This window comes from Rattus norvegicus, chromosome 7, assembly GCF_036323735.1.
Source record: "Rattus norvegicus strain BN/NHsdMcwi chromosome 7, GRCr8, whole genome shotgun sequence".
Classification (NCBI taxonomy): domain Eukaryota; kingdom Metazoa; phylum Chordata; class Mammalia; order Rodentia; family Muridae; genus Rattus; species Rattus norvegicus.
In genome coordinates, this window is record NC_086025.1 from 135,342,794 (window position 1) to 135,362,980 (window position 20,187).

The window sequence follows — 20,187 nt, forward strand, 5'->3', positions numbered from 1 at the left end:
TTCCAGGAGACCCAATACCCTTTCTGACCTCTGGCTGGGCACTAGACACACATGTGGTCCACATTTGTACATGCAGGCAACACACACCAACACACTCAGAGTTACATCCTGGTAAATGAGTGGAAACAAGAAAAACTTTATTTACAAGTGGGAGTGAGGGGAGTGGGGTTGAGCAGATGGTAGTCCTGGAAGAGGGTCCCAAGGGGCAGAGGTTGGTGATGTCTCAGTAAATAGTGGTACTTCATGAACAGAGCCTCCACCTCCAGCTGGGGGCTCCTGGGCCCGACCAAGCACTGGGCTAAAGCGTGGAAATTGGGCGTTGACAAAGTACAGAGGGATGTGGGTGATTCGGCCTGTGGACCAGCACTGCAGAGAATGGGGAAGAAGGGCATCATCACTGTCTAGACCTCCAGCTATCCTGAAGACACCTGCACACACATGCTCACGCGCACACAGTCAGCCTAGCCCTTGCCAACTCTGCACACACATGCTCACTCGCAGTCAGCCTAGCCCTTGCCGACTCTGCACACACATGCTCACGCGCACACAGTCAGCCTAGCCCTTGCCGACTCACCACACTGAGCAAGGCCCCTTTGTTGAAAGCAGGATGGAAGCTGACGAGCTGGGCTTGGGCTCCCGGCTCCCCCTGAATAACACCACTAGGGCAAAACAAGAGGTGAGAAGGTCACGAGGCAGCTAGGTGTAGGAAGGTCTTCATAGCCTGCCCCAAGGTCAGCTTGCACTTACCAGGGAAGCAGCTCAAACACGGGGCTGTTTCGAGTTCGAAAAAGGAGGATGACAGGATTCCCATCCTGAACCCGTGGGTTTCCTGTAAGAAATGGGTGGGCCAATGCAGTGACCTCTGGAAGCAAAGGCCCAGACGCAGAGGACAGCAGCCCAGGCTGTCAAAATCTATTAGGCTATGACTTAAGAAAGCCCTTTCTCTAGTTGAGAGCACACGCCTTTAATACCAGCACTGGCAGATAAACAGGTGGACTGTGAGTTCAAGGCCAGCCTGAGCGAGACACTGGATTCCAGGATAGTCGGGACTGCTCAATGAGACCTTGCCTCACAGAAAGACAGCCCGGGCATTCTCTTTGCTCCTTACCTTTCATGAGCACAGCCAGTCGTTCACCACTAGGGTCCCAAACCATGGCGTGAGCCTCTCCCCCGAGTCTGTGATAAGACAAGCATTGGGTGTGGCTCATTCCGACTTCATCACTCCTCCCACAGCTACTCAGACTCACCTCTCCTCTCCATCTGGGGTCTGAATTGTTGTCTCAGAAAGATCTGCTACGATGGTGGCTGACTTTGCACCTCCAACATGTCCTTTCTCTGTTCCTATAAGTGCAGAGGTTTCTATGCAGCATCTTTGGCTTCTATACTCCCTTCATCCCTCAGTGCACCCTATAGCAGCTGTCTTCCTCTGACCACCCCAGAGTCTACATTCTGAAATGTCCTAACTCACCACATGGTTCTGGGAATGACAAGGAATAAATTAATGCTTCCCCCAATACAGTGAACAACAATCGTTTTCCGTCTGGACTCCAGCAGCCAGTCTGGGGACAGGAAGGAAAAGACAGGAGATAGTTCTACAAAGGGCTAAAGCAGGAGAGAAGTAAAGATGGGGAGCCACGCAGGACGGGATGCAGGCCCAGAAGAACCCCTTCCTCCCAGCCTCTGAACCAACAGTCCCCACTTACCTGGCAGCGCCCTGAGAGAGTTGGCCACCCCTCACAAGTCCACATCCGGGCCTCCCAGACTCTGAGCCAAAGAAAGCCAGATTATAACATGGGGCCTTCAGGCTCCAACCCTGGACTGATCCAGCAACTTGCAGTCCCAAGGTCGGGCCTGAAGTGAAGTGCCTTTCTTTGGGTTCTTTGCTCCCCTGGCTTTTCACCTACTCACCGAAAGACAGCGGAAGGAGTTGTAGCCAGGACTTTGCTGCCATCTGGGGACCACAGCAAGTTGGTAACCCCTCCTCCTCGGAACCAAGGAAGGGGGACACAGGTTTCTGTTGAAACGTCCCATACCTGAAATAGAAGTACAGAAACTCAAAAGACTATCGAGCAGCTCGAGGTGGGCTATCCTCCTAGGTACACAAAGCCCCACAGAAGAGGAAGCAGCAAGAAACTGGCTACTCAACATAGAGGCCTATGTCTAAGATCACAGTAAGAGCTGGCCGAGTTCATATATGAGGAGCCCAGATAAACTCTGGACAGACAACCGCACCAGGGGAAGAAGGCTCTTGTCTGAGGAGTGGGGAACCACTCACCAGAATAACAGCATCTACCGGTGAGGCTGAGAGCAGCCACCCCCCATTGGGGGCCCAAGCCAAGCTGGTGACTGGTGTGTGCCCAGGGTGAGACAAGACCTGGGCGCAGCCAGAGGAGGGTCTGCCGGGATAAACAAAGGTGTGTGGTGAGGAACAGTAAAGACCAAAGCACCAAGGGGGCTGCTTTCCAGAGGGTAAAGGTGGGTCCACACTCACTGCAGGTGACTCACACCACCCCTAACTCCAGCTCCAGGGGGTCAGTGCCCTCTCTAGCCTCTGCCACCAACCAACAACACAAAAACGAAATGAAAATCCCTACCATGATTCCATTTCCTTGCTTGCCTCTAACTTCAACCTAGGCTGGTAAAAAATAATTATGGTGGGGGTTGGGGATTTAGCTCAGTGGTAGAGCGCTTGCCTAGCAGGAGCAAGGCCCTAGCAAGGCCCTGGGTTCGGTCCCCAGCTCCGAGAAAAAAAAAAAAAAAAAATTATGGTGGAGGTTAAAGGGAAGTGCTATGGAGAGCCTGTGATTTACAGGGAATGAGCCAGGATAAAAAAGACCGCTCATGGCAGTAAGTCTAAGGGGCTGTGCTGGGAGTGTCACTTCCCACTGAACTGGGATGGAATTTCCTCTGACATAATCATCGAGAATCCAACCTCTGCTTCTCTTCTCACCCCAAACCCTAGTCACCTTTCTGTGTCAGAACCCATTTCCATGTGCTCCATCACTGAGCGTTGTTTCAGAGCCACAGCCTGGGTGGCTTTCCCCTTTCCACCCAGCAGTAGCCACCTTTAACTGCTGTGAGGCCCAGGTAACTGACAGAAGATTCAACTTTACAGGACTGAGGACTTTCAAATTAGCTCTGAGCTCCAACAGTCAGTGGCTCCACTGTCCCTGTAGCCTGCTCCTCAGACCTCTTCAAATGCACATTCAGACTGTCCATGCAGCACATTGCCCAAGCTTTGGCTGTTATTATAGATATATTTATATAAAATGTATTTTTATAATACATATCCAATATAATATGGCATAGAAGACATGTTCTATAAGTATAAATGATTATGTATTAAGATGTATTTTAGGGATTGGGGATTTAGCTCAGTGGTAGAGCGCTTGCCTAGCAAGCGCAAGGCCCTAGGTTCGGTCCCCAGCTCCGAAAAAAAGAAAAAAAAGATGTATTTTAAATCTATTATGTAAAATATTTTATATTAAATATGTATTTTATATATATTAAATAAATATTATAAAAGTTCAATCTTAAGAAACCACAGTGGACAGATAGAACCACTCCAAAACACTGTTTTCTAGCTGTAACATGTACTCTGACAGTAGAAAGGCGGTCACATCTCTGGATTCAAGCTCAGCCTAGTCTACAGAGCAAGTTCTAGGACAGCCAGGGCTACACAGAAAAACAGTCTCAAAAAAAAAAAAAATACAAAACAAAACAAAAAGTTGTGTTTGACCACCACTTGAGTGCACACATACATAATAAATTTTTATTTTATTTTTTTTATTTAAAAAGGGCAACCCAGGGCTGGAGAGATGGCTCAGTGGTTAAGAGCACTGACTGCTCTTCCAGAGGTCCTGAGTTCAATTCCCAGCAACCACATGGTGGCTCACAACCATCTGTAAAGAGATCCGATGCCCTCTTCTGGTGTATCTGAAGACAGCTACAGTGTACTTATATATAATAAATGAATAAATAAATCTTTAAAAAAAAAAAAAAAAAAGAGTGTGTATCTTTTTCCCAAAGAACCAGAGTTTGATTCCCAGTACCTATATCTGGCAGCTCACCACTGTCTGTAACTCCAGTTCCACCAGTTCCAATGTCTGTAGCTGCTGTAGTGCTGTGCGTGCGCACACACATGCATGCACACACACACACAAACACACACACGATTAAAAATACATCTTTTACTGTTCATGTGTGTGGGTGTTTTGCACGCACATCAGTGCCCATGTGTATGTACTGCCCATGACGGACAGAAGAGGGCATCAATCTCCTGAACCTTTTATCCTCAGCACCATCTCCACGGCCCTAAAACAAAACCATTTTAAACGGCAGCCTGTCGTTTGTAGCATCCCTGCTAAAAGAACTGTCACTCCTCCATCAAACTTTGCTGGCTTCTCCCTAAAAAATAAATTTTTTTAATTCTAATTTCCTAGGCAAGGGGCTGGAAAGATGGCTATGTGGACAAGCACTGGCTGCTCTTCCAGAGGACCCAGACTAGATTCCCAGCTCCCACATGATGATTCACAACCATGGGTAACTCCAGTCCCAGAGTACATCGCCCTCTTGTGGCTTCCTTGGGCACTGCATGCACATGGTATGCAGACATACAGGTAGGCAAAACAGCCATACATAAAATTTTAAGAAATAAACCTTGTTATAAAAGATTTTCCCAGGAGAAACAGTGTGTGTTACACTCCTTTCCCTTGAGAGGTGGAGGCAGGAGGATCAAGAGTTAAAGGCCAGCCCTATCTATACTTAACTTGGGGGTCAGAGTTGCCTAATTAAACCAAAGGCACATGACTCAGTATTACCAGTGCCAATGTTTCGTGCCTTTTGTAAAATTAAGAAGACTTTTTTTTCTAAATAACTGCAATTCAAGACAGAACATTAATAAAGAAAAGTCAGACCTGAAGGGAACTACTGGTGAGATCCAAGTAATTTCTGAGCATAGGTAATAGTAAAGGACAGCAGGGGCGGGGGGTGGCTCAACCCATTAATCCCAGCACATGAATAGGTAGACACAGCTCTGTGAGTTCAAGTCCAGCCTGGCCCACAGAGTTCCAGAATAGCCAGGCCTATAGAGAAACCCTGTCTCAAAAAAAAAAAAAGTGATGGGCAGACATCAGCTTCTCAGTCTGAGAGTCTGACATGGAGACACAGACACCAACTCAGCCACTGACTGAGCAGAACAAAAGGCGTCGGGTATGGTGGTGCAGCCTTCAGTGCCAGCACTCAGGAGTCGGAAGCAGGTCTATCTCTGAGAGCTCAATACTAGCCTGGTCTACACAGTGAGTTCTAGGCCAAGAAAGGGAGACCCTAACAAAAGAATAAAGAGAAAAGATACCGAAACAGTGATTTCCTAACTTCTTTATGAAGATTGTGCTAAAACAGGGCTGCAGGGAAGGAGAAAAAGAAACAAGAATGGAGGAGGGAGAAGAAAGATGGCGGTGCAGCCTGAAGACCTGAGGGCAGACAACCCCAGGGACCCACACAGTGGGAGGGGGGACCAACTCCCCAAAACCATCCTCCACACTTGACCTATCACATGAGTCCCCACATACCATACATAAATGTACTTTTTGTTTGGTTTTTCAAGGATTTCTCTGTGTAATAGGGCTGTCCTGAAATCCTTTTGTAGACCAGGGTGGCCTTGTGCTCACAGAGATCCGCCTGGCCCTGCCTCCCAGTGCTAAGAGTGGAGGCGTGCACCAATCACCTGGCTAAGGTTTCCTTGTTTATTCACAACTTCAGATTTTCTGGTTTTATTTTTAGTTCTCATGGTATTATCCAGACTTTTTGTTTGTTTTGCTGTAGTCTTTTTTGAGACAGGGTTTGTCTGTGTAGCCCTGGCTGTCCACCTTCCTCTCCCTCTGGAGTGCTGGGGTTAGAACTATGGGGCCACCACTACCTGCTGATTGCTCCAACTTTTATGGTTTCCACCCATGTCTGTCTCTGTTCCTACTCTACTTTATCCCTCTGTCTGGCAGTGTGTGACCCACAGGTATGTTCTCCCATAATCCTAGAGACCTCTGAATCTGTCCCTTTGTCTAGACAGAGCATCCTGGCACCTACCTGACCTCGGGTCTGCTTCTCCCACAGCCCTGGGAAGTGCTGTGAGGAGGATAACTTGACACCCTATGGGCCTGCCCCTGCATGACCCTCAGAAAGGCCAAGCCAGGAGGCCAGGACTCACCTCGTAGATAAGGAAGTGGGGTCCAGGGTCCAGATGAGAATACAGCTCTGGCAGGCCACAGCCAAGACAGAGGCACTGAGGGGCTTCCAGGCCAGTGCTGCCACATTTCGCTGTAGACGGTGCTTCAGGGAGGGAACTATAGTGCTAGGGCACAGAGGTAGGAAACTAAGTCCAAGCAGAGACACTAAGCTCAAAGAACCAAGCCAAGAGTCCCACTAAAACAAAACAAAACAAAACAAAAACAACAACAACAAAACCAAGGTGCTGGTGAGATGGCTCAGCGGTTAACAGCACTGGCTGATCTTCCAAAAGGCATGGGTTCAGTTCTCAGAACCTACTTGGTAGCTCCCAACTGTCTGTAACTCCAATTCCAGAGGATTTGTTGCCCTCTACTGGCCTCCTTGGGCACTGTATGGATGCAGTGTACAGGCAAAACACTCACATAAAATATAAAATAAAATTTAAAAAAAAATTTAAGAAGGTAAAACAGGCCAGGTGTCATGGCACATGCCTTAAATCACATCACTCAGGAGGCAAAGGCAGGCAGATCTTTGAGTTTGAGGCTAGCCTGGTCTACAGAGCAGATTGCAGGACAGCCAGGGCTGCTATACAGAGAAACCCTGCCTCCAAAAAAAAAGAGGAGAGGAGGAGGAAAGAGAGGAGGAGAAGAAGGAAGAGGAAGAAGAGGAGGAGGAAGGGAGGAGGGGGGAGGAAGAGGAAGAAGGGAGGAGGGGGAGGAAGAAGAAGAGGGAGGGAGAGGAAGAAGAGGAGGAGAAGAAGGAAGAGGACGAAGAGAAGGAAGGGAGGAGGGGGGAGGAAGAAGAAGAGGAGGAGGAAGAAGAGAAAGAGGAGGAGGAGGAGGAGAAGGAGGAGGAGGGCTGGAGAGAAGCTCAGAGGTTAAGAGCTCTGGCTGCTCCTTTAAAGGAGCTGGGTTCAATCCCCAGTGCCTATATGACAGCTTACAGCTTACTACTGTCTGTAACTCCTCTCATAGCACCAAGCATGCACATGGTACACATATATGTGCATTCTCAGGCAAAAATACCCATACACATAAAATAAAATGAATCTTAAAAAAACAAAAACAAACAGGAAAACAAAAGATAAAAAGTAAAACCACAGTGAAGACTCTAAGTCAGGACCTAAAGACATAGCTCAGGGGTAACCCTGGTAAAACCAAAGGGATAGTGGAGTCCATCCAGGGACTGGGTCAAGAGCATTGGGTACTGTGAGACAGAAGCATAAATAAAGTAAAACTTAGATATACACCAGGCGTCATGGCACACCTCTTTCTTCCCAGCACTTGGGAGGCAGAGGCAGGGGGATCTCTGCATTCAAGGCTGGCAGAGATCCAGTCGTAGAAAAAAAAGAAAGAAAGAAAAGTTAGATGCAGAAAGGACTCATTCAATTTTGGAGTGTCCCAAACCTCAATTCTGGACCAGCCCATGAAGTGCAGGACCAAGGCCAGCAGGAAGGTGAGACTGGTCTGAACCTGACCCTACTTGCATACACACGCACCTGTTGGCATTATAAACACGGATGGAGTCATCCAGCAGGGCCACTGCAAACTTGTTGGTGTGAGGATGCCAGGCAAAGACCCGTAAGCAGCAGCTGGACCTGCAGTGGATGAGCACCCAGTTGGCAGCTGGACCTCCGTCAACAGCCTAGCAACTCAGACTCCCCTCCACAGGAGCAAAGGGGTGCTCAGGCTCGCTCTCCTTCCTTTCTGAGGATGGGCAGAGTGGTGTCTTAGTTAGAGCAACTAGAGAGTAAAGGGCTGACTCCATCCTTCAGCTCTCGATCCACCATCCAGGGGATCGGGCAGGAACCCAAGGCAGGAACTATGGTGGATGGTATTTGCCCAGCCTGCTTTCTTCTTTCTTTCTTCTTGAGGGATGGGGTGGGATAGGTGGTGGCTGGCTTTTTTGTTTTGTATGAGGCAGTGTCCCAGGAGGTAGTTCTAGCTGCCCATAACTCACTCTGTAGACCAGACTGGCCTCTAACTCAGACTGAGTGCTGAGGTTAAAGCGAATCATAACTATATCAATTATTCTGCTTTCTTATAGCACCCAGGGCCACCATAGTGAGGTCGCCTTCCTACATCAATCATCACTCAAAGTGCCTCACAGCTTCCCCACAGGGATGAGCTCTGCAAATGACTCCAGCTCACAGCAAGCTGACAAAGCTAGACCAAGGGTAACAATGTGGAAAGAGGAGTCTCTGCCTTGACCTCTCTCCCTAAAGGAAATTTCAGTTCAGGAACTCTGTCCTACAGGTGCCAGAGTTTGTACACTCACCAGTTAGTGACTTGGGCAAATTCAGCAATCAGATCCTCACTCCTGAGCTGCAAAAACACAGCAAATAGACAACATACAGAAGGAGCTCACCTACTCAACTTTCCCACAGAGACATCACAGCCAGCCCCGCCCACAAAAGAAAAAGGTAGGGCAGAAGTCTAAACTTACTGAGAGGTGTGGGAACAAGGAGCCATGGAGGGAGGAGGCCCGGCCACAGAGAGCCAGGGCCCAGCTGGAGGCTGTCTTTACCCACTCAAACACTGTGAGGTAAAAGAGACAACTTTGATGCCATCATGCACGGGGCTACAACCAGCCCTGCTCTTGGGTGAGGACAGAGTCAAAGCTCTTCAGTTCTTGCACACAACAGTGAATGGGCTTGGACATCTCCTCTCCAGTACCCACTCTGGGTATCTGGGTACTTGGAAGAAAAAGTGACAGGCAAAAGCAGGTGAAAGGGAGATGCTGGGCTAACAGGTGTTGGAGTGAGGATGGGAAGTACGGGGAGGAGCCTACAAACAGAAGGGTCTGGAGGGAAACTTACCTTCTTCCTCTGAATTTGCAATTTCATTCAGGACTCCAAAAAGACCCACATCGTGCCTCACAAGGAGAAAAAGATAGAGTTATTCTGATCCTGTTGTAAGTCCCCCTGATAGGTTTCATTCACTCAATAAACATTACAAATAAGAGGGTTGGGCGTGTGCCTCAGTTGGTAGAATACATACCTAACATAAGTAAAGCCCTGGAGTGAATCCCCACCAGCACATAGAATCAGATGTGGTAGCTTATGCCCGTAGCCCAACACTGGGTGGGTAAATTTGAGAAAATCAAAAGTGGAAGATCTCTAGCAACACAGCTCTTATGAGGACAGCCAGGGCTGGATGAAGCATTATCTCACTTTAAAAAAAAAGGAAGTGGGGTAGTGGTCCCTCATGGCTTTAATCCCAGCACTTGGGAGGCAGTTCCCCAGTTCTCGGATCTATGAGTTCAAGGCCAGACTGGTCTACAAAGTGAGTTACAAGACAGTCGGTACTGTACAGAAAACCTGTCTCAACAAAGAAAACAAACAAAAAAAGAGGTATTATATTTTTAGTGAGTGTCAACTATGCATCAAGCATTTTATATGCTGTCCTTTAATTTACTTATCACATTAGTCTAAATGACATTTTGCCCACTTACAGATGAGGCAATTTAAATGTCAGGGATTGGAGTTGGTGGACTTTCTGAGCTCCTCAGTTAGGAGTTGGCCAGGTGTGATGGCAAACACCTTTAATTCCAGTTTGCAGGAGGCAGAGGCAGGAAGAACCCTGTGAGTCCTCAGCCAAACTGATCTAAGTGGTAAATTCATCCAGCCACATGATACTGATTGAGATGAGGCCCTGTCTCAAAAAGAGTGAGGAGGAGGAAGAGGGGGAGAGGGAGATGAGGAGAGGGAGAGGGAGAGAGGCATCAACCATACTTTCTTTTTTTTTTTTTTTTTTTAAAGATTTATTCATTTATTATATATAAGTCCACTGTAACTGTCTTCAGATACACACGAGGTACAGACAAGGGCATCAGATCTCTTTACAGATGGTTATGAGCCACCATGTGGTTGCTGGGAATTGAACTCAGGACCTCTGGAAGAGCAGACAGTGCTCTTAACCACTGAGCCATCTCTCCAGCCCCATACTTTCAAACAGTAAATGGCAAGTCATCGAAGTGTCTTCACCAAGGGAAACAAATAACCACATGAGCACTTCACAAAGATCAATTTGGACATTAGAGGAGTCCAGAATGGAGAAAGGAATCAAATAAGAAATGGTTTAAGGTGGCCCACAACTTTAACCCTAGCACTTAGGTGGCACAGACAGGTAGGCAGATCTCTGTGTCTGAGGTCAGCCTCATCTACAGAGAAAGTTCTAGTACAGCTAGGACTCTTACACAGAGAATCCTTGTCTTGAAAAATAAAATAAAATAAAATAAAATAAAAAGAGAAAAGAAGAAGCTACTTAAGGACTCCTCAGAAAAAAAGGTGAAGTAGCCTGAACTTGTGGGATTCAAAACAGACAAGTTTGAGAAACTTGGATTTTTAAATTTTTTTTTTTTTTTTTTTTTTGGTTCTTTTTTCCAGAGCTGGGGACCGAATCCAGGGCCTTGCGCTTCCTAGGCAAGCGCTCTACCACTGAGCTAAATCCCCAACCCCAGTTTGAGAAACTTGGGAAGCAGAATACATAGACCTAAGGAATAATTAAGACATCAGTAAGGGCTTGGAGAGATGGCTCAGAGGTTAAAGAGCACAGACTGCTCTTCCAGAGGTCCTGAGTTCAATTCCCAGCAACCGCATGGTGGCTCACAACCATTTGCAATGGGATCTGATGCCGTCCTCTTCTGGTGCGTCTGAAGACAGAGACAGTGTACTCATATAAATAAAATCTTGGGGGCTGGAGAGATGGCTCAGCGGTTAAGAGCACTGACTGCCCTTCCAGAGGTCCTGAGTTCAATTCCCAGCAACCACATGGTGGCTCACAACCATCTGTAAAGAAATCTGATTCCTTCTTCTGGTGTATCTGAAGACAGCTACAGTGTGCTTATATATAATAAATGAATAAATAAATCTTTAAAAATAAATAAATAAATAAAATCTTTAAGAGAGAGAGAGAGAGAGAGAGAGAGAGAGAGACATCAGTAAGGCTGAGAAACAGCCAGCAGTAATTATATCAGCAAATATGTCTATAACATGTCAGGCACTGGTCTAGGTGCTTCCACAGTCAATTTAACCATCACCCCAATACTACTGCCCAGTTTCTGTCTTGTTTGCTTTTTGGTTTGATTGGTTGTTTTTGAAATAGTCTCATGTAGCCCAGGCTAGCCTCAATTTTGCAGTGTAGTCAAGAATGGCAACAAGTGGGCTGGAGAGATGGCTTAGTGGTTAATGGCATTGGCTGCTCTTCCAGAGGTCCTGAGTTCAAATCCCAGCAACCACATGGTGGCTCACAACCATCTGTAATGGGATCGGATGCCCTCTTCTGCGTGTCTTAAGACAGAGACAGTGTACTTATTAAATCTTTTTTTTTTTAAATGGCAACAAGCTCTTGCTCTTCCTGCCCGGTGCAGAGATTACAGAATGCACTATCACATCCAGTTCTACGTGGTGCTAGTTACTGATCCTAGCTAGGGCTTCCTACATGCTAGGCAAACACTCTACCAACTTAGCTACATCCCATGTCCTGTATGTAAAATTTGGATAAAAGACTATTTGGCAACAACTCACAAAGTAACAAATGAACGTAACCCAGGAACCCAGGTATTTAATTTCCATGGATTTGTTTTACAGATAATGGCAATTATAATTATGGTAAAGGCAAACATATGTAGGGCTTAATGTGCCAGGAAATGCCTCTAAGTGCTTCCCATCTCTTTAGTCACCACAGTGTAAAGGAGTTTCGTTTTAGGACTGAGTAATTAAGTAACTCTTCCAAACTTACACAGCTTAAAAAAGAAAAAGAAAAAAAAAAAGGTAACACAGCTTCAACTCTTACTTGTCCTACTTATTAAGGAATAATACAACCTTCACCTAACTCTCCTGGGTTTCAGATAAAAGCAAATGAATAACTCACAACGTAAGATCGTTGCTGAGAGGGGCTGGAGAGATGGCTCAGCGGTTAAGAGCACTGACTGTTCTTCCAGAGGTCCTGAGTTCAAATCCCAGCAACCACATGGTGGCTCACAACCATCTGCAATGGGATCTGATGCCCTCTTCTGGTGTATCTGAAGACAGTGATAATGTACTCATATACACAAAACAAATAAATCTTTAAAAAAAAAAAAAAAAAAAGATCGTTGCTGAGAGGTTTGTAAAATCAAGCCAAGCTATTAGGGATAAATGAAGCTTATGGTAAGCCCTGGAGTTTTACAATAAAGATGGATCATCTAATATGACTGGTGGGAAAACACAGGCTGCAATGAGTAGCCTTTTCAAGAGCTGCCCAAAGCAGACTGGGTAGACCATGGCCCAGCAACCGTTTGCCATGCCTCACCAAACATTGATGCACCTCTTCCACACTTGCTCCCGATGATGGATGAAGGCAGCTCTTGTACCATGGTCCAGCCTCCCAGGAGCTTTTAGGGGATCCTTGGTCAGGTGTAGGACAGGAAGATTGATCCACTATACCTCAGAAGTGAGGGAGGGGAGGCAGTCAGTCTCTTCCCCAAATCTTAACAGAACTCCCTTCCATCCCCATCCTATGGCTGGCGGCCCCATTCCCCATATCCACAAATGTAACACTTGTAGGACAGAACATTTTCAGTACTCATCTGCAAACCACAATCGTTTTTTACAGTGTTGACACTAACAAGACTTCATTCATCGCATCCTTCATCTTTTCTCTACCCTTCCTAGGACCTCCTCACATGCCTGGGGATCCCTTACAGGCCCTAAAATATATTTCGTTCTCTCCAGTCCCCCGTGGGAGCCAAGCCTTCCCCAATCTGTGAGCCCCGCCTCGTCGCCCCTATTACCACTCTCTGGAGACCCACCGCCGCATCCCCAACCCCGACCACCTGGCCCCGGAAGTCGGGAGGCGGGCTCTCATAGCTGTTGCCGGTCACCAGCTCGTTATTGTGCTCATACAGGGTGACTTGACCTCTAGGCGGCGGCGGGGGAAACAACCCCAGGGAGCACATCTTGTCAGTCCGGAGGGTGTCTGGAACCGACAGGCTCCCGGCTGGTGACTGCGCTCTCTTGAATCTTAGTTCCCGGGCTAGATTCGTATGCGGACGGGTAGCCGTACAGGACAAACTACTGCGTGAAGCTGAACGGAAGTGCAAGGAAGAAAGTTCCGCGTGAGGTTTCAGGACGGACTTCCGGAACTTCCTGGCGCTCCCCCTTGCGGACGGAGCGGACACGACACTGACACGTCCGAGGACCGACCTGTATAGTAAGGAATGCCGCGGTTTGGTTTTGGTTTTTTTCCTGTGAGACTACTGTTTTTTCCAACTCTGAATCTCCAGCAGCGTCTCCCACTCACTTACTTAGTACGGAAAAAGCCCAAAATAAGCCAGGTTTAGGAAAGTACCCAATTAAACTCTCCAACCCCCGTAAATAGCCCTGAGGAAAATAGACTGTGTCATCCTACCAGTGAGCTTTCCCCACACCGTCCCTCCCCGCCCCCCCAAATCTTTAGAGGACAGTCAGAACGGGCTTTTGGAGACAATGCTATGCCTGCTGAACCCAGAGGCCACAGGGTAAGGAGTTCTGAAAGAGACTGACACTGGAAAGACAGTAACATTTCCTAAGTACATCACTACAAACGCTTTTATAATCGTTACAATAACCCCAAAAGTAGCGAAGTGACACAGATTGAACCTAAATACACACGAATCAGACATTGACAAGGTATGTTGGCCCAAGGCTGTAATACCTACAGGATGTGGAAGGGAATACAGGTCAGCGTGGGCTGCATAGCTAGACCCTGCCTCAAAAATCCCATTAACTCCTATCTGTAATCACACCATTGGGAGGTACAGGCAAGAGGACCACTGAAGGTGCACTTTATAGTTTCTTCCAGCCTGAGATACATACCACCATGACTTTGTCTTATGTAGGCTTTGTTTTGGTGTTTCGAGTCAGGGTCTGGCTATGTTGCTCTGGCTAGCATGGAACTTGGCTGACCTTGAATTCATAAAGCTCTGTCTGCCTCAATATCCTGAGTGCTGAGATTGAAGATGTACCACCATGCTCTCCTAAGACCCTTTCTGAAATGGGGAGTGCATGGGGGGGTGGGAGGTGGTTAGAACTACAGAAGAGTGGGAAGTGAGATAATTGGTCACTCTTGATTGTAAACCTATCTGATTTAGAGATGATTAGATGGTTTAATTCTAACTTAATTCTAATCAGTGGCTTAATTCATTTATGAGCTCAAAATCTGGATAGACTATTGGAAAGGAAGTGTGGGATCATGAAACTCACAGGAACTGGGCCTTCAGAGGGTATTAGCCTGTTCCTGTTAATGCTGTCTCTCTGCTTCCTGGCCACTATGAATAACCAAACTCTTCCACCTGAAGCCTAAAAAAATGGGTTCATCTGACCTTTAATTGAAACTGACACTGAGCCTGACCCTCCCCCTTGGAGCACTTTTGTCACTGGGCATGATGGTATGTGCATGTCTGTAATACCAACACTAGACAGGGAGCATAAGGTTTTTTTTTTTTTTAATACGTTGATTTGTGTCTTGCCTGTATATATCTATGTGTACCACATGCATGCAGTGTCCACAGCAGCCAGTAGAGGGCACTGGACTCCCCCGGAACAGAAGTTACAGATGATTTTGAATCATCCTGTAGATTTGGGGAACAGAACTAGGGTCCTCTGCAAGAGCAGTAAGTGCTCTTAGCCACTGAGCCATCTCTAGCCTCCAAATAACTTTTTGTTTGTTTTGTTTTTCAATAGAGGGATTCACTGTATAGCCCTGGCTGTCCTGGAAGTCACTCTGTAGACCAGGCTGGCCTCAAACTCAAAGATCCACATTCTTCTGCCTCCCAAGTGCAGGGATTAAAGGTGCCACCACCACCACCGCCATCACCTGGCTTTTAGTTTTGGTTTTTGTCTCCAAATAAATAACTCTTTAAAAAGAAAAACAAGGGCTGGGAAGATAGCTCAGCAGTTAAGAGCAGTGACTGCTCTTCCAGAGGTCCTGAGTTCAATTCCCAGCAACCACATGGTGGCTCACAACCATCTGTAATGGAATCCAATGCCCTCTTCTGGTGTTCTTAACAGAGTGATAGTGTACTTACATACGTAAGAAAAACAATTGAGGGGCTGGAGAGATGGCTTAGGGGTTAGGAGTACTGATTGCTCTTCCAGAGATCGTGAGTTCAAATTCCAGCAACCACATGGTGCCTCACAACCATCTGTAATGGGATCTGATGCCCTCTTCTGGTGTGTCTGAAGACAGCTACAGTGCACTCATATATAATAAATCTTTTTTTTTTTTTTTTGGTTCTTTTTTTCGGAGCTGGGGACCGAACCCAGGGCCTTGCGCTTCCTAGGTAAGCGCTCTACCACTGAGCTAAATCCCCAGCCCCATAATAAATCTTTTTTAAATATTGTTTAAGATTTATTTATTAGATATGAATTCACTCTAGCTGTCTTCAGACATACTGAAAGAGGGCATCAGATCTCATTACAGATGGTTGTGAGCCACCATATGGTTGCTGGGATTTGAATTCAGGACCTCTGGAAGAGCAGTCAGTGCTCTTAACCACTGAGCCATCTCTTCAGCCCATAAATAAATCTTTTTAAAAAAGAAAGAGGACTAGAGAGATGGCTCAGTGGTTAAGAGCACTGATTGCTCTTCCAAAGGTCCTGAGTTCAAATCCCAGCAACCACATGGTGGCTCACAACCATCTGTAATGGGATCTGATGCCTTCTTCTGGTGTGTCTGAAGACAGCTACAGTGTACTTATATAGAATAAATCTTTTTTAAAAAGAGGGAGAGAAAAAAAACAAAACAACAATTGAACTGAGAATGGTGTCCCTGTTGGAGGAATTAGAGAAAGGATTGAAGGAGCTGAAGGGGTTTGCAAACCAGAGCTCCCAGGGACTAAACCTCTACCCAAAGACTACACATGGACTGACCCATGGCTCCCACTGCATATGTAGCAGAGGATGGCCTTGTTGGACACCAATGGGAGGAGATGCCCTTGGTCCAGCCAAGGATGGACCCCCCCAACCCCAGTGTAAGGGAATGTCAGGGCAGGGAGAGGGGAAGGAGAGGGTGGATGGGTGGGGGAGGCACCCTCAGAGAATAATGGGGAGGGGGAATGGGATAGGGGGTTTATGAACCGGAAACCGGGAAAGGGGATAACATTTGAAATATAGATAAATTTAAAACTATCCAATAAAAGAAAAAGAAAAATGAAACATGTTGGCCTGATGGTGCAGGCTTTTACTTCCAGCACTAGGAAGCTGAAGTGGGTGGGTCACTATGAATTCAGAGCTAGCCTGGTCTAACATAGGAAGGTATAGGCCAGTCAGGGATATATAGCAAGACCTCATCTCAAAAACAAATACACAAAAACCACACTATGCCTGGAGATACAAGTTCAATTAAGTACTTGATTTTTTTTTTTTTTTTTTTGGTTCTTTTTTTCGGAGCTGGGGACTGAACCCAGGGCCTTGAGCTTGCTAGGCAAGCGCTCTACCACTGAGCTAAATCCCCAACCCCAAGCAGTCAGAGCTCTTAACTGCTGAGCCATCTCTCCAGCCCAAAGATTTATCTATTTATTATATATAAGTATACCGTAGCTGTCTTCAGACACACCAAAAAAGGGCATCAGATACCATTACAGATGGTTGTGGGCCACCATGTGGTTGCTGGGATTTGAACTCAGGACCTCTGGAAGAACAATCAATCAGTGCTCTTAACCTCTGAGCCATCTCTCCAGCCCGTTTTCCGTTTTGTATTTTTGAGACAGACTGAGGCTGACTTCTAACTTCCTGGGATCCTCCTGCCTCAGCTTCCTGAGTGCTGAGAACCACAAACAGTAGTGAATCGTTAACCTTGATTGTCATTCGTCTTGTACACAGCAAACTTGAGAGACTAGTCTAGTACACCGAAGCCTGTCTCAAAAAAAAAAAAAAAAAAAAAAAAAACGGGGGCTGCAGAGGTGGCTCAGCGGTTAAGAGCACTGACTGCTCTTCCAGAGGTCCTGAGTTCAATTCCCAGCAACCACATGGTGGCTCACAACCATCTGTAATGGACTCTGATGCCCTCTTCTAGTGTGTCTGAAGATAGCTACAGTGTACTCATATAAATAATATAAATAAATCTCTTTTAAAAAGAAAAGGGGTTGGGGATTTAGCTCAGTGGTAGGCAAGCACAAGGCCCTGGGTTCGGTCCCCAGCTCCGAAAAAAAGAAAAGAGAAAAAAAGAAAAAAAAAGAAAAGAAAAAAAAAAACAGGTAAAGAAAGAAAAAGGAAGGAAGGAAGTTCTAAGCTATGTGCAGGCTTGGGCCCCACACCCCCAGTCTCACTAAAGAATGCAAGGGGGCAATAGCAGAAACAGTTTCTTGTGTCCTGAGCTTCTGTGTCTGCCTCTCTGCTCAAACTAGAAGGGCCTCCCAGAGAGGCTCCCGGGTCAGAAGATGCCTGCAGGTACACTTCATCTAAGATAAGGTTTGCCCCAATTTCCCTTTGCTCTGTTTTGCTGAGCTGGGTCTCACTGTGCTGTCTCTGCTGCCCTGGAGCTAACTATGGTTGTCTTTGGCTCACAGAGCCTTCCGTGCCCCGAGTGCTAGAATTAAAGCCTCCACACTGGACTTGCCTGATCTCTTACTTCCTCAAATGTTAAAGAATGTGGGAGTCGGGTTGGGGATTTAGCTCAGTGGTAGAGCACTTGCCTAGTAAGCACAAGGCCCTGGGTTCGGTCCCCAGCTCCGAAGAAAAACAAACAAACAAACAAAAACTAAGCTTCTTCTCTCTCTTTTTTTAAAAGTTTTTTTATAAGTTTGCTGGTGGAACTGAAGAGATGGCTCAGCAGTTCAGAGCAATCGATGCTCTTCCAGGAGGACCCTAGTTCTTCTGTTCCCAGAATTTATATCAGGTAGCTTTTAAAGAATTCGACCCATAGAATAAAAGGAAATGAATCTTTAAAAACCTTTTTTGGGTATGGTAGCACACGCCGTCAATCCTAACACTCAAGAGGCAGAGGCAGGAGGATTTTTGCCACTTCGAGGTCAGCTTCGTGTACATATCCAGTTTCAGGACAGTCAGGGCCGCGTGGAGAGATCATGTCTCCAAAAAGAAGCAGCATTTTTTTTATGTGAATGAGTGCTTGTTTGCAGAAGGGGGTTTAGGATCCCCTGAAACTGGAGTTATGGTTATCCTTCTTATAGGTTCCAGGAATGGAAACTGAGTCCTCTGCAAGAGTTGTAAGAACTCCCTTACTATCTCTCTATTGAATTTTAAAAAATAATAAAATAAATAAAAAGCAGATTCTAGGCTCTCAAAATTATAGTTCCAGAGAATCATCAGATATAATAACTTTGCTCAGTCCTTGAAAAAGATTTTAATACGTAGCCCAGGCCAATCTTAAACTCCGAAGTGGTAGGATTACATGCATGCACCTTGTTTTAAGTGACCAAGCACTAGCCTTTTCAAATTAGCCAGGCTGACTTGATAAATTAATTCTCCGTCATCTGGGAAATCATTTAACTGGCATCTGACTGAGAAAGCTCTCTGAGAGAAGTGGAATCGGGCAGGTTGAAGAAGAGAAATTGCCAGCCAGATAACAGGAAAAAAGTGTTGAAGCAAAATGCAACCAGTTTTTATTTGAACCTCCATCACCGTCCATCCCTAACTCCAAAACAGCATTCCTGCCTGCAACTTCCAGCACCTTTGTATGAAGACCCCCCACCCCTCGTCACCCTCAGGTATGTGTTTGCTAGGTATCCAATTCAACCTTTAATGTGCCCTGGAGTAAAGCTATACAGTGCCATTTTGCCCTGGCTCGGCTTCTTTCAAGCACGGTCCTCCTCTTCCACACTGCTAACTTAACATTTTTTAAAATGGCTTTTGCGGGTTGTAGGGAGGCTAACGTCCAGCCTTAGCACAGCCCCCCACTAACTGCACTAGAGGGCGCGATGACCCGGGCGACGCAGCGACTGCGGCCCAATGGCACCCAACCCCAGGGCTGCGAGTATTTTGCATTAGGTTACCACTGCTCCTCCTGAGACCTGAGCGGGCAAATCCAGGCAGCGCTCAATCCGCGGCCGGAGACTTCTAAGGGCACCCTCCCCCCCCCCCCAACACACACAGTCTGGGAGGCATAGCCGGAGCCTGAGCTCGCCCTCCCGAGCAGGGCGCCCCGGGCTGGTAACCAGGCGCACATGGCCCGCCCGGCCCTGTTTGTCCTGGCATCGCGCCGCCGCTATTTGAGGCGGTTTTTATCTCCCAGAAACCAGCAAAACCCCAAGCCGAGTCTAGCAAGATGAAAGGGGCCGAGGGGCCTGGGAGGGGGAGGACCGCGAGGCTGCGGCGGGCGGGAGCTGGCACCCGACAGGCGGAGCCCGGGAGGCAAAAGGGCCAGCCCCTGGGGGGTCTTGTGCGCCACGGGACCGGGGGTCCGCTCTCGCCCTCCGCCTTCTGGATGCTCGTCCCGGCACCACCAGGTCCTGCCCACTCCTCCGGGTCTCCTTTACACTTCTTCGGAACTCAGATTTCTTCAAAGCGCCTTTGAAGCCGCGCGCCGGGCCAGAAGGCTTAGGATCTTGCACCTGGGCAAGGGCACGGGAAGCGCAGGGTGGGGTCGCCTTCGGATACCGAGCCTCCACTTGGGCAGCGGGGTGGACGGCAGTCCTGGTGCCGCAGCCTGGGAAAGTGCTCCATGCACCCCCTCAGCCCAGCGGGGGAGCCCTGGGGCGGGGGCCGCACAAAGCCCTATTGTGGCTTGGGGGACGGAGGCCACAGAGTGGCTTTTGTTCCTCCTCTAACTCCGAGGCAGGCACGACTGATTGCAGGCCCCGGGCAGGGGGCGGGTTAGGTGCCAGGCAGGTCAGCCAGCCGGGAGTCTCACCACAGCCGCGCTGCGGCTGCGCTGCGTGCTAATCCATACTGTGACCGCAGTTCTAATACTCAGGCCGGGTCACTGCCCAGACCAAGATTGGTGAACTGAGAAAGAGCCGCGGAAGAAAGCACTCGGCCTTCCCGAT

At 47.4% G+C, this 20,187-nt stretch overlaps 1 protein-coding gene across 8 annotated transcripts; it reads right to left on the minus strand.

Moving 5' to 3' along the window:
- Positions 1–107: 107 nt before the first annotated feature.
- Positions 108–19,752, minus strand: Aaas (aladin WD repeat nucleoporin). 8 transcript variants are annotated; one of them, NM_001106795.1, is made up of 17 exons: positions 19,645–19,752; positions 13,039–13,289; positions 12,516–12,643; positions 9,041–9,096; positions 8,668–8,759; positions 8,500–8,546; positions 7,721–7,819; positions 6,203–6,346; positions 2,276–2,396; positions 1,909–2,033; positions 1,704–1,764; positions 1,469–1,559; positions 1,248–1,341; positions 1,109–1,176; positions 748–829; positions 575–659; positions 108–366 (listed from the first exon to the last, which is right to left on the minus strand). In NM_001106795.1, exons 2-17 carry the CDS (start codon positions 13,159–13,161, stop codon positions 142–144), a joined length of 1,641 nt encoding a protein of 546 aa, NP_001100265.1. In that variant the 5' UTR covers positions 13,162–13,289; positions 19,645–19,752; the 3' UTR covers positions 108–141. The 8 variants fall into 8 exon arrangements, 7 of the variants coding, with proteins under 7 accessions (NP_001100265.1, XP_063119458.1, XP_063119457.1 ...); XM_063263388.1 differs by lacking the exon at positions 19,645–19,752 and adding an exon at positions 7,489–7,542 and having other exon boundaries at positions 117–366; positions 13,015–13,308; XM_063263387.1 differs by lacking the exon at positions 19,645–19,752 and adding an exon at positions 7,489–7,542 and having other exon boundaries at positions 117–366; positions 12,997–13,308.
- Positions 19,753–20,187: the final 435 nt, after the last annotated feature.

Excerpts from the sequence above, each read along its gene's own strand:
- Aaas (XM_063263387.1), bottom strand. The coding sequence starts at position 13,161 with ATGTGCTCCCTGGGGTTGTTTCCCCCGCCGCCGCCTAGAGGTCAAGTC. Across the intron at positions 8,547-8,667 it reads CCTTGTTCCCACACCTCTCA|CTCAGGAGTGAGGATCTGAT; the intron begins GTAAGTTTAGAC and ends GTGTTTTTGCAG. Across the intron at positions 2,034-2,275 it reads CGGTAGATGCTGTTATTCTG|GTATGGGACGTTTCAACAGA; the intron begins GTGAGTGGTTCC and ends CTTCTATTTCAG.